General features: G+C 43.5%; 1 protein-coding gene and 1 long non-coding RNA gene across 4 annotated transcripts in view; one reads left to right on the forward strand and one right to left on the reverse strand.

Moving 5' to 3' along the window:
- cspg4 (chondroitin sulfate proteoglycan 4) overlaps nt 1-13,988 on the forward strand; it is a 111,387-nt gene that overhangs the window by 62,685 nt on the left and 34,714 nt on the right. Inside the window, exon 3 of the mRNA XM_035790469.2 lies at nt 957-4,520. Within this exon, the coding sequence (XP_035646362.1) occupies nt 957-4,520 (3,564 nt within the window). The remainder of the gene's footprint in view (nt 1-956; nt 4,521-13,988) is intronic.
- Nucleotides 1-13,988, reverse strand: part of LOC118396339 (uncharacterized) — a 28,179-nt gene that overhangs the window by 356 nt on the left and 13,835 nt on the right. The gene's annotated exons all lie outside the window — the stretch shown is intronic.

Consider the following 13,988-nt stretch of genomic DNA (forward strand, 5'->3'; position numbering starts at 1 on the left):
TGGCAAACATGTTTTGTCAACTGTTTCACAATATTTCAGTTTATAGTTCTATCCAGGATTGGAATTGGAAAAAGTCACTCTGGGGACTGACCATGTCAAATCCTAGAAATTCAAATTAAACACAGATTTACAAAAATGCTTTCACTTTGGGGACTCGGTTCCTACGCATTCCCCCGCCCCCCAATTCCACCTCTGGTTCTATCCTGTGGAGACGAGGCACTAAAAGTATTAGAAAAAGGACACCTGTCTTAAAACTTCCTATAAATGTCCTATATTGTAATTGAAAGACTGACAACAACATCTGTGGTGTCACTTTCCTCTTTCCAAACCAAAAATGTACTTCAACCTAATACATTTAAAGATTATAACAGAAGTGAACGCAGGCTGGTGGTGTGTGCTCATTAAAGAAGCATGCATGTGACAGTTTCAATTAGATGGTACTCTGAAATCATTCTACATTGCTTTACTGGTTGTCACTTTAAAATGGGATTCCTGACATTTTAATTCCATAATGAATTTCTTGGCAGAGTCTGTGAGGAGCTGAATTCGCATCACATAAACAATCCCTAAATTGTGTACAATAAACAAGGTTTATTGTTTTTAGAGTTCTTGTGCGTTTGCTATTAATAACGTTTGAATATGATAGAATCACAAGAAAGCTATGATGCTGCTCACACAATTCTTCAAATGCTTACCCCGTTCTCCTCTGATCCATAAGATGCAGTTTGTAAGGACAAGACACGTGAAAGAGAGATGCCCCCAAAAAGACAATCACGTCTATGCTAGATTGATTCCTCTTTGATATCATCTTTCAAATCCTTTTAGATAATCGTTCATGGAAAGAAAGGCTATGCGGAAGGAATCCTTTCAAGAATATAATGACAGTCCAAAAAACATACAATTATTGAGCTTCATAAAATAGCAATGACACTTCTCTTCTCCCTTTTTTCACATAGGTGCGAATGAACCTTGGGGCCGGTGAGATGGTGCTATCATCATCTCTGGGGCTGCAACTGAACAACCTCCAGGAGCACAAGGTGTCTATCACGATGCAGGAGGCCAAACTGACCATGCTGATCGATGATCTCTTTTCCACTTTCATCTCTGTGCCTGAAACCCAGGAGGACCTCAACATTGACATGGGGGTTTACATGGGGGGAACCGGAGACTTAGACGCCCCATATCTCAGTAATGCCATACCTCCATTCCGCGGCTGCATGACCAATGTCAAGTTGGAGTCCCATCAGTTTGATATTCTCGACTCCGAGCCCATTGACTGCCATGATACAAAGGAGTCCTGTAGCAGTGAGTTTGAGGTTGGTGATGGAGAGGCGACCAGCTTTATCAGCCCAGACTCATTTGTGTCCTTCCCTACTTGGAGCGGGGCTGGTGGTAGTGAAAGGACCTTGGAGTTTCTCATGAAGACCACCATCGAGGATGCCCTACTCACCTTCCACCCTGGACGAGAGTCAGACTTTATAGCTGTTGGCGTTGTGGGCGGTTACCTAAAAGGTGTGGTGGACTTTGGGAGTGGGATTGTGGTACTCGACAACCCCAGAGTACAGCTAGATGATGATCAGTGGCATAGGATCAGAGTCACTGTAGATGCGAGTGTGTTTGAGATTAACGTGGACAGCCAGCCTGCCTCTCTCTCTCTAAGGGGCTCAGAGCAATTGGATCTAGTTGGCAATCTGTATATGGGGGGGATCCAGGGCAAGATGAAGGATGTGTTTCGTGATAGTAGCTTGTCTCATATGGAGGAGGTAATAACATCTGAGTCTTTTATCGGATGCATGGGAGAAATCAAAGTGAACCAGAAGGAGAGAAGCCTGCAGGATGCGTTGGTCACCAAAGACGTCCATGTGAAATGCGAAGGAGAGGACTATGACTACTCAAGTTACTATGATTTTGAGGCAACCACAACTACGGCTCCTGTTCGGATCCGATATGTCAGCGCTGACCCTAATGAAAGACATTGCTACCCAACTGACGACACACCAGAGGCCTTCCGGAACATTACAAAACTTATTGAAGTCAACCCTTTGCTTGTGCCCGAGGGTGGGGAAGCTTTTCTCGATATTAACAACCTTAGCCCTACACTTAACCTAAACACTGTGGGAATCCGCCAATCCCAGATCATTTTCACTCTACAAAATGACCCTTGGTACGGACTCGTAGATATGAACATCAATACCAGACGTACCAAAAAGTTTACACTCCTGGACGTGGTCAACAAGAAAATCAAGTATCTCCACGACGGCAATGAAAAGTATGGCGATCAGATCCAGTTGGAGGTGTTTGCCCATAGTAACAGTTACCTTCCAGAATGTCTTAAAAATCCCCACCAGTACATTCTCCCAGTGGAGATCATACCTGTCAATGACACACCACAACTAAGCGGAGGAAACATTTCCATCACAGAAAACGGTCGCACTCGCTTAAATCCCAACCTTATCAAGATTGTGGATTCGGACACTCGCTGTGAGGAATTGATTGTCACCGTGACCTCAGAACCTCCCAGAGGGGTTGGCTACTTAGAAAATGCCCAGCAACCAGGAAGAAGTATCAAAGAGTTCACATGCAGGCAGTTGAAAGACGGCAATATATATTTTGTCCACCGAACTGGGAGCGGTGGGATAACTCTACAGGTATCTGACGGACAATCCATAAGTCATTCGACCACTTTTAAACTGTCCATTACAAAGCCCAAAATGAGCCTTGTGACCAATACTGGCCTTCTGTTGTCTCAGGGAAGCAACTCTTCCATTGGGATCCAGAACCTGGCCGTCATTGCCACCCCTCGTAATGGAGATATTGTGTTTAATGTCACACAGGCTCTGAGATATGGTGAATTGCATGTTCTCACTCGCAATGGTTTGCCCAAACAGGTGACATCTTTTCACCAGTCAGATTTGGAGCAAGATCGCTTGAGATATGTTAGCACAGTTTCAAGTGACCTGGAGGACGTTGTGTCAGATCATTTTCAATTTGATGTCCATCTTGGACAGTTTTCCCTATGGAACAATACTTTTTTGATCAAGATCACACCCTCCCAGGTTAAAATGGCCCAAGTAGTTCCCCTTGAGATTGAAGGCAAGGTAGAGCAAAAGGCAATTAAACACACTGATCTTGAAGCAGAAGTGAAGGGAAAAAGTGTAGCCCCAGAAACTATAAGATACATCCTTCTGAAGGCCCCCACACTGGGTACTCTTCAAATGATTGGCAGGAAGCTAGTTGAGGGAGACAGTTTCACCCAACAGGACCTCTGGAATGCCCAGGTCAGCTATAGAGTCCAGGTGCAAAGGGCGGTGGCTAATGAGGACCAGTTCCAGTTCAGAGTCTTTGCAGAGAATCAGTACTCCCCTATGTATACCTACCCAATCAAGATCCAGGCTGATTCAGACGCCCCTGTTTTGACTAATGAGAGACTCATTGTCTTGGAGGGTGGGGAGAATATTCTGAACAAAGACTATCTATGGGTTCAGACATCCATCTCGACAAACTTTGTTTACAGGGTGACGCAAGACCCCAAGTATGGCCGTCTCATCAGGGAGTCCCCATCTGGACAGCCCAGGTTCGACGGGGCTATTAGAATGTTCAGCAATGAGGATCTGAATCTAGATAGGCTGATTTACCAACATGATGGCTCAGAGTCTAGCGATGATGAGTTCTCTTTCCTGGTATTCGAGCAAGCAGCAGGAAGTGAAAACATCAGAATCGATGGTCAAGAGTCTATGAGCAGCATGTTTAGAATATCTATTCAGTCCAAGAACGACCACGTGCCTCTTAGAGTGGTTGATAAAACCTTCAACGTGGTGCGAAACGGACAACGTTTGCTGACCACAGAAGATATCCTCTTCAGGGACAATGACTCAGGGTTCAATGATACCCAGTTGGTCTTTGTTCGCACAGGCATTCTCTCAGGAAATATTGTCTCCCCATCAGACCCCTCACAGCCCCTCTTTCGTTTCACTCAAGCAGACATGAAAGACCAGAATGTTCTATTTGTGCACCATGGAGCAGACCGTGAGCGCTTCCAGCTCCAGGTTTCTGATGGCCTGCATAAAACCACAGCCCTGCTGCAGATCCAGGCTGGTGAGGCCTACCTCCGTGTGGTGAACAACACTATGGTTGTTATGGACCATGGAAGCACAAAGACGCTCAACACCAGTCTGTTGAGTGCAGAGTCCAACATGGACATTAGAGACGCCAGTGACATTAGGTACCAAGTGACATCACCCCCTAGTGATGGGAAGATCATCGTGAGTGGGATTGAGGCCTCTTGGTTCACACAGGAGGATCTGAAAAAGGGTGTGGTGTCCTACGAGCATAACGACCAGAGTCTGAGCTCCAAGGACTCGTTTGGCTTCACTGTGGAAGCGAAAGGATTTTCTGAGGAGGGTACATTCAGAATAAAGATCTTCAAGCAAGGCTATCTGTCTGAGCCTGTGGTCATCACCAATGAGGTCATCATCTCCTATGAGGGAGAGCACACTGTGATCAACCAAGATCATCTTAAGGTATGTTTACATTATATTCCCCTCTACGTTTACCAATCATTGACTTCCACCTTTGCCTACTGTTTGTTCTTGAATCTATTACGCTACCGCCAACTGAGTGACTTAGTAGACTGTAATTGTGCTTATGAAGCAGTCATTAAGAGTTGAAAGTAACCAAACATGCACCCTCAACAGTATGTACACTTTATGGCTGCACGATCTGGATAAAATATCAAATTGCGATTTTTATTTTGGGGGGGGGAATATTGCAATTATGAATTGCGATTTTCGAAGCACTTGGGTGAAAACGTCAGACTTAGTTAACACGAGTCAGGGTAGAGAACATCACTTCTAAAATGAGATCATATGAATGACTACATGCTATGCTAACTGAATACAAAATCAAATGAAACAAATATTTTCTAACATTGTTATAGGCTACATATGATACTAGATAGTATACTTACACCAACATATTAACAAACATTTTTACCATGATCATCAAAATATAGTGTGCATTTATTAATAAATTAGTGAAAAACATTTGAGTTCCTATTTTACCATTATAAGTTAATTATTTATTCAGGCAGCCATAACCTGCAGATGGAATAGGAAATGTATGATTGTGCAATTATGTATAAGTAGCCTCAATAATTATTATAATTGAAATTGTAAGCCTTAAAAACATGTAACGTGTAGCCTACCAATTGCAAGGTGCAGCCTGTGTCCAAAACATTGGAGTCTGGTCCAGTTATTCAACGAGACGTGTTTCAACTGGTCTCTTAATTTTGTTATACAGTGTTGGGATGACAACTTGGGAGAAATATGTGCGAGATGGAATCTTGTATCTCCTTTCCAGCTTGTTTATCATCTTCTTGAAGCGGTCTTTGCTGACTGTGTAAGTAGGAACCATGTCTTTGGCTATGTGTTAGCCTCTGTGACTTCTATGTCTGCGCAGGGTGTTTTTTTGGGCGTTACACTTGAAAACCCATCAATGCCTGTTGAAAGTAGGTGGATGGTTGTGGCTTAGTTGCTTTGCTGCTTTTGGGCACTTTTTTGTACAATACAATTGTTGTAAAGTAGGGGATGGTTATTCTTCAAATGATTTAATACATTTGTTGTGATGCCTCGTGTTGTTCCCATAACTCTGAGGCATTTTTTGCACAACACTTGCATTGGGTTGACATCAGTTTGCCTGTAGCCAAAATACTGCCATACTACTGAAGATGTGCCTTCTTTGGCACCAAATCAACATTCTCATTAGCACTAGCAGCACCCATGTTTCGAACACTCACTGATGTAAAGCCACAGAGTTCCTTACTGTACTGTCTTTGGTAAAGACCTTTCTCCCCTCACCAGCACCTAACTGTGCAATGCATGTGATTGACCAGCAGGTGCATACCAAGAGTAAGAGAGGCCGGTTGTGATTGGTCAGTATGCTCTGCGCATGTAGAGTGAACAAACAGTCTAGTGCATCTCATTGGAAGAGGTACCATAATCTAGTTTTTGTTGTATCAACAGTGTAAAAAAAAAGGACAAAATCGTAGCCTCTTGCGATACGGATATTGCACATGTCAATATCGCAATTTCGATCTGAATTCGATTAATTGTGCAGCCCGAGTACACTTGTACAGTTGTTGTTCGTTCATTGGATAATTCTTCAATTCATTCATAGTGTTTATAAATTCACTTTTTGTTTATGTTGTCTCTGTGGAGCAGACTCAGTTTCACATGACATACAGTAATCACACAAACGTGGTGTAAATGTCAAATCAAATCAAATGTTATTTGTCACATACACATGGTTAGCAGATGTTAATGCGAGTGTAGCGAAATGCTTGTGCTTCTAGTTCCAACAATGCAGTAATAACCAACAAGTAATCTAACTAATAATTCCAAAACTACTGTCTTATACACAGTGTAAGGGGATAAAGAATATGTACATAAAGATATATGAATGAGTGATGGTACAGAGCAGCATAGGCAAGATACAGTAGATGGTATCGAGTACAGTATATACATATGAGATGAGTATGTAAACAAAGTGGCATAGTTAAAGTGGCTAGTGATACATGTATTACATAAGGATGCAGTCGATGATATAGAGTACAGTATATACGTATGCATATGAGATGAATAATGTTGGCTAAGTAACATTATATAAGGTAGCATTGTTTAAAGTGGCTAGTGATATATTTACATCATTTCCCATCAATTCCCATTATTAAAGTGGCTGGAGTTGGGTCAGTGTCAATGACAGTGTGTTGGCAGCAGCCACTCAATGTTAGTGGTGGCTGTTTAACAGCCTGATGGCCTTGAGATAGAAGCTGTTTTTCAGTCTCTCGGTCCCAGCTTTGATGCACCTGTACTGACCTCGCCTTCTGGATGATAGCGGGGTGAACAGGCAGTGGCTCGGGTGGTTGATGTCCTTGATGATCTTTATGGCCTTCCTGTAACGTCGGGTGGTGTAGGTGTCCTGGAGGGCAGGTAGTTTGCCCCCGGTGATGCGTTGTGCAGACCTCACTACCCTCTGGAGAGCCTTACGGTTGAGGGCGGAGCAGTTGCCGTACCAGGCGGTGATACAGCCCGCCAGGATGCTCTCGATTGTGCATCTGTAGAGGTTTGTGAGTGCTTTTGGTGACAAGCCGAATTTCTTCAGCCTCCTGAGGTTGAAGAGGCGCTGCTGCGCCTTCTTCACGATGCTGTCTGTGTGAGTGGACCAATTCAGTTTGTCTGTGATGTGTATGCAGAGGAACTTAAAACTTGCTACCCTCTCCACTACTGTTCCATCGATGTGGATAGGGGGGGTGTTCCCTCTGTGATGTGTAACTCCAGTCCCTGATGTAAATTAGGAATACTGTGCCTTCTCTACGAAAATATTCAGTCCCCTTGACTTTTTCCACATTTTGTTACGTTACAGCCTTATTCTAAAATTGATTTTAAGAATTTTTTCCTAATCTATTAAGCATTCAAAACTGAAATATCACATTTACATAAGTATTCAGACACTTTACTCAGTACTTTGTTGAAGCACTTTTGGCAGCGATTACAACATCGAGTCTTCTTGGGTATCACGCAACAAGCTTGTCACACCTGTATTTGGGGAGTTTCTCCCATTCTTCACAGCAGATCCTCTCAAGATCTGTCAGGTTGGATGGGGAGCGTTGCTGCACAGCTATTTTCAGGTCTCTCCAGAGATGTTCGATCGGGTTCAAGTCTGGGCTCTGGCTGGGCCACTCAATGACATTCAGAGACTTGTCCCAAACCCACTCCTGCATTGTCTTGGCTGTGGGCTTAGGGTCGTTGTCCTGTTGAAAGGTGAACCTTCACCCCAGTGTGAGGTCCCGTGTGCTCTGGAGCAGGTGGTCATCGAGGATCTCTCTGTACTTTGCTCCGTTCATGTTTGCCTCGATTCTGACTAGTCTCCCAGTCCCTGCCACTGAAAACATCCTCCCAGCATGATGCTGCCACCACCATGCTTCACCGTAGGGATGGTGCCAGGATGGTGCCAGACGTGACGCTTGGCATTCAGGCCATCTTGGTTTCATCAGAGCAGAGAATCTAGTTTCTCATGGTCTGAGAGTCCTTTAGGTGCCTTTTGGTAAACTCCAAGTGGGCTGTCATGTGCTTTCTACTGAGGAGCGGCTTCCGTCTGGCCACTCTACAGTAAAGGCCTGATTGGTGGAGGGCTGCAGGGATTGTTGTCCTTCTGTAAGGTTCTCCCATCTCCACAGAGGAGCTCTAGAGCTCGGTCTGCTGACAACCAGGTTCTTGGTCACCTCCTTGACCAAGACCCTTCACCCCTGATTGCTCAGTTTGGCCGGGTGGCAAGCTCTATGAAGAGTCTTTGTGGTTTTAAACTTAATTTAAGAATTATGGAGGCCACTGTGTTCTTGGGGACCTTCAAGGCTCCCGAGTCTAAGGTACTTTATCTCAGTGCAAGAGGCGTCACTACAGTCCCTAGTTCGTATCCAGGATGTATCACATCCAACCATGATTGGGAGTCCCATAGAGCGGAGCACAATTGTCCCAGCATCGTCCAGATTTGGGCCAGGGTAGGCCGTCATTGTACATTTGTTCTTAACTGACTTGCCTAGTTAAATAAAGGTTACATTTTTGGTTTTAATGTTGAAAAATAAATCGGCAGAAATGTGTTGGTACCCTTCCCCGGAGCTGTGCCTCGACACAATCCTGTCTCAGAGCTCTACGGAAAATTACTTGTAACCTCATCGCTTGGTTTTTGCTCTGACATGCAATGTCAACTGTGGGACCTTATATAGACAGGTATGTGCCTTTCCAAATCATGTACAATCAATTGAATTTACCACAGTTGGACTCCAGTAGAGTTTCAGAAATATCTCAACGATGATCAATGTAATCGCGATGCACCTGAGCTCAAGGTCTGAATACTTATGTAAATAAAGTATTTCTGTTTATTATGTTTCTGTTTATTCTTCACTGACTAGTTAAACCTTTATTTAACCAGTCAGTGAAGAATAAATTCTTATTTACTATGACGGCCTACCAAAAGGCAAAAGGACTCTTGCGGAGAAGGGCTGGGATAAAAAAAAAATGTTTTAAATACAATATAAATATACAGTTGAAGTTGGGAGTTTACATACACTTAGGTTGGAGTCATTAAAACTAATTTTTCAACCACTCCACACATTTCTTGTTAACAAACTGCAGTTTGTGCATGACACAAATCACTTTTCCAACAATTGTTAACAGACAGATTTCTTCACTTATTATTCTCTGTATCACAATTCCAGTGGGTCAGAGGTTTACATACACTAAGTTGACTGTGCCTTTAAACAGCTTGGAAAATTCCAGATAATAATGTCATGGCTTTAGAAGCTTCTGCTAGGCTAATTGACATAATTTGAGTCATTTGGAGGTGTACCTGTGGATGTATTTCAATGCCTACCTTCAAACTCAGTGCCTCTTTGCTTAACATCATGGGGAAATCAAAATAAATCAGCCAAGACCTCAAAAATAAAATTGTAGACCTCCACAAGTCTGGTTCATCCTTGGGAGCAATTTCCAAACGTCTGAAGATACCACTTTCATCTGTACAAAAAATAGTACGCAAGTATAAACACCATGGGACCACGCAGCCATCATACCTATCAGGAAGGAGACGCGCTCTGTCTCCTAGAGATGAACGTACTTTGGTGCGAAAAGTGCAAATCAATCCCAGAACAACAGCAAATGACCTTGTGAAGATGCTGGAGGAAACAGATACAAAATATCTATATCCACAGTTAAACGAGTCCTATATCGACATAACCTCATAACCCACTCAGCAAGGAAGACGCAACTGCTCCAAAACCGCCATAAAAATGCCAGACTACGGTTTTTCAACTGCACTTGGGGACAAAGATCGTACTTTTTGGAGAATTGTCCTCTGGTCTGATGAAACAATTATAGAACTGTTTGGACATCATTAGGTTTGGAGGAAAAAGGGGGAGGCTTGCATGCCGAAGAACACCATCCCAAACGTGAAGCATGGGGGTGGCAGCATCATGTTGTGGGGGGGCTTTGCTGCAGGAGCGACTGGTGCACTTCAAAAAATAGATGGCATCATGAGGCAGGAGAATTATGTGGATGTATTGAAGCAACATCTCAAGACATCAGTCAGGAAGCTAAAGCTTGGTCACAAATTGGTCTTCCAAATGGTCAATGATCCCAAGCATACTTCCAAAGTTGTGGCAAAATGGCTTAATAAGGACAACAAAGTCAAGGTATTGGAGTGGCCATCACAAAGCCCTGACCTCAATCCTATAGAAAATGTGTGGGCAGAACTGAAATAGCGTGTGTGGGCAAGGAGGCCTACAAACCTGACTCAGTTACACCAGCTCTGTCATGAGGAATGGGCCAAAATTCTCCCCACTTATTGTGGGAAGCTATCTGAAATGTTTGACTCAAGTTAAACAATTTAAAGGAATTGCTACCAAATACTAATTGAGTTCATGTAAACTTCTGACCGACTGGGGATGTGATGAAAGAAATAAAAGCTGAAATAAATCACTATTATTCTGACATTTCATATTTACATTTACATTTACATTTAAGTCATTTAGCAGACGCTCTTATCCAGAGCGACTTACAAATTGGTGCATTCACCTTATGACATCCAGTGGAACAGTCACTTTACAATAGTGCATCTAAATCTTAAAGGGGGGTGAGAAGGATTACTTATCCTATCCTAGGTATTCCTTAAAGAGGTGGGGTTTCAGGTGTCTCCGGAAGGTGGTGATTGACTCCGCTGTCCTGGCGTCGTGAGGGAGTTTGTTCCACCATTGGGGGGCCAGAGCAGCGAACAGTTTTGACTGGGCTGAGCGGGAACTGTACTTCCTCAGTGGTAGGGGGGCGAGCAGGCCAGAGGTGGATTCTTAACATAAAGTGGTGATCCTAACTGACCTTAGACAGGGAATTATTACTAGGATTAAATGTCAGGAATTGCGAAAACATTTATTTGGCTAAGGTGTATGTAAACATCCAACTTCAACTGTAGGACAAAACACGCATCACGACAAGAGAGACCTAAGACATCAACATAGCTAGGCAGCAACACATGACAACACAGCATGGTAGCAACACAATATAGAAGCAGCACAAAACATGGCAAACATTATTGGGCACAGACAACAGCACAAAGGGCAAGAAGGTAGAGACAAAAATACATAACGCAAAGCAGCCACAATTGTCAGTAAGAGTGTCCATGATTGAGAAAACTGTCCAGTCTGAGTGTTTGTTGCAGCTCGTTCTGGTCGCTAGCTACAGCTAACTGAAAAGACGACGACCCAGGGATGTGTTTGCTTTAGGGACCTTTAACAGAATGTGACTGGCAGAACGGGTGTTGTATGTGGAGGACGAGGGCTGCAGTAGATATCTCAGATAGGGGGAGTGAGGCCTAAGAGGGTTTTATAAATAAGCATCAAACAGTGGGTCTTGTGACGGGTTTACAGAGATGACCAGTTTACAGAGGAATATAGTGTACAGTGATGTGTCCTATAAGAAGCATTGGTGGCATATCTGATGGCCAAATGGTAAAGAACATCTTGCTGCTCGAGAGCACCCTTACCTGCCGATCTATAAATTATGTCTATGTAATCTAGCATGGGTAGGAAGGTCATCTGAATCAGGGTTAGTTTGGCAGCTGCGGAGAAAGAGGAGCGATTACGATAGAGGAAACCAAGTCTAGATTTAACTTTAGCCTGCAGCTTTGACATGTGCTGAGAAAAGGACAGTGTACAGTCTAGCCATACTCCCAAGTACTTGTATGAGGTGACTACCTCAAGCTCTAAACCATCAGAGGTAGTATTCACAGCTGTGGGGAGAGGGGCATTCTTCTTAACAAACCACATGACCTTTGTTTTGGAGGTGTTCAGAACAAGGTTACGGGTAGAGAAAGAGTGTTGGACACTATAAGAAAGCTTTGTTGTGGAGCATTTAACATACAATTCGGGGACGGGCCAGCTGAGTAGAAGACTGTAGCATCTGCATATAAATGGATGAAAGAGCTTCCTACTGCCTGAGCAATGTTGTTGATGTAAATTGAGAAGAGTGTGTGGCCTAGGTTTGAGCCTTGGGGTACTCCCTTGGTGACAGGCAGTGGCTGAGACAGCAGCTTTTCTGACTTTTTACACTGCACTCTTTGAGAGAGGTAGTTAGCAAACCAGGCCAAAGACCCCTCAAAGACACCAATACTCCTTAGCTGGCCCACAAGAATGGAATGGTCTACCCTATCAAAATCTTTGGCCAAGTCAATACAAATAGCAGCACATCATTGCTTAGAGTCAAGGGCAATGGTGACATTATTGAGGACCTTTAAGGTTGCAGTGACACATCCATAACCTGAGCAGAAACCAGATTGCATACCAAAGAGAATACTATAGACGTCAAGAAAGCCAGTCAGTTAATTATTGACGCATTTTTTCCAACACTTTTGATAACCAGGGCAAAATAGAAGGCCTGTAACAGTTAGGATCAGCTTGATCTCTCCCTTTAAATAAAGGACGAACCATGGCTGCCTTCCAAGATATGGGAACTTCCCCAGAAAGGAGAGACAGATTAAAAAGGTTGAAGATAGGCTTGGCAATGATAGGTGCATCAACCTTAAAGAAGAAAGGGTCTAAACCATCTGACCCAGATGGTTTTGGGGGTCAAGTTTCAGGAGCTTTAGCACCTCGGACTCAGTGACTGCCTGCAGGGAGAAACTTTGTAGCGGGGCAGGGGAAAAAGAGGGAGAAGCATCAGGGATAGTCGGATTTGAAGGGGTGGGAGATGAGGAAATGATGGATGGGCAAGGAGGCATGGCTGGGTCAAATGGGAATCCTGACTTAATGAAGTGGTGATTAAAGAGCTCAGCCATGGGCTTCTTGTCAGTAACAACCACATCATCAACTTTAAGGGACATGGGTAGCTGTAAGGAGTGTTTCATCTCCAAGTCTTTAAAGTAACTAACTTTGTCCTTCCGGATAGCTTGAGTGCACTTATTTCTCATTTGCCTGAACGAGAGCCAGTCAGCCTGAGTATGCCTGTGCCGGGCCTTTCGCAAAATGCAATTCTTGAGGTGCAATAACTACAATATCACGGTCGACCCAGGTGCTGAACCTGTTTTTAATTATAATTGTCTTAATGGGGGCGTGTTTGTTAACAATACCACTGAAAATATCAAAAAAGAAGGTCCAAGTGTCTTTGACAGAAGGGATCAAGTTGATTCTATACCATTTTACAGAGGCCAGTTCATGAAGGAAGGCTTGCTCATTAAAGTTGTTTAACAAGCATCTATGACAAATCAGGACAGGTCATATCACTGAGCAGCCGTTACGAACACAGACTGTAAAACAGTGATCACTAAGGTCATTACAGAAAACACCTGACTGATACCTATCAGGATCATTTGTGAAGATAACATCAAGGACAGTAGCATTTTCTGGGTATTTGGAGTAATACGTTGTGGGATTGGTAATAACCTGAGAAAGATTTAGGGAGTCCCATTGCTTTAGGACTTGGTCAGGTGGTTTAAGCATGTCCCAATTTAGTTCAGCTAGCAGGAATAATTCAGATTTAGTGTAAAGGGTCAGGAGAGAGCTTAGGGCAGGTAGGGTACAGGCCGGTGCTCATGGAGAACGATAGCACCCAGCAAGTCAACAAAGAGCTATTTGGAAGTTTAATACTTAAAACCAGTGTTAGAGAATTAGAACCTAAGTAAAACACTCAACGGACATGATGAAAGCTTAACCAAGTTTAATTCTTCCCAGAGGGTCAATACAGCTGCATTCAGACAAAACATTTTTCAACCACCACAAGTATATATACACTCCAATTTAGGCACTCCTCCTTCACTCCAATCCTTACATCTTTTATGGTTTGACAGGAAGACAAAGTGATAAGGGAGAAACAATGGTTTATTACCCTAAGGGGATCTGACCTGACCTCAACCCCCTTGATGCCTAATCCAAAGATCTCCACCCGTATCCC

Source organism: Oncorhynchus keta, chromosome 17 (genome assembly GCF_023373465.1).
Source record: "Oncorhynchus keta strain PuntledgeMale-10-30-2019 chromosome 17, Oket_V2, whole genome shotgun sequence".
NCBI classification, from domain to species: domain Eukaryota; kingdom Metazoa; phylum Chordata; class Actinopteri; order Salmoniformes; family Salmonidae; genus Oncorhynchus; species Oncorhynchus keta.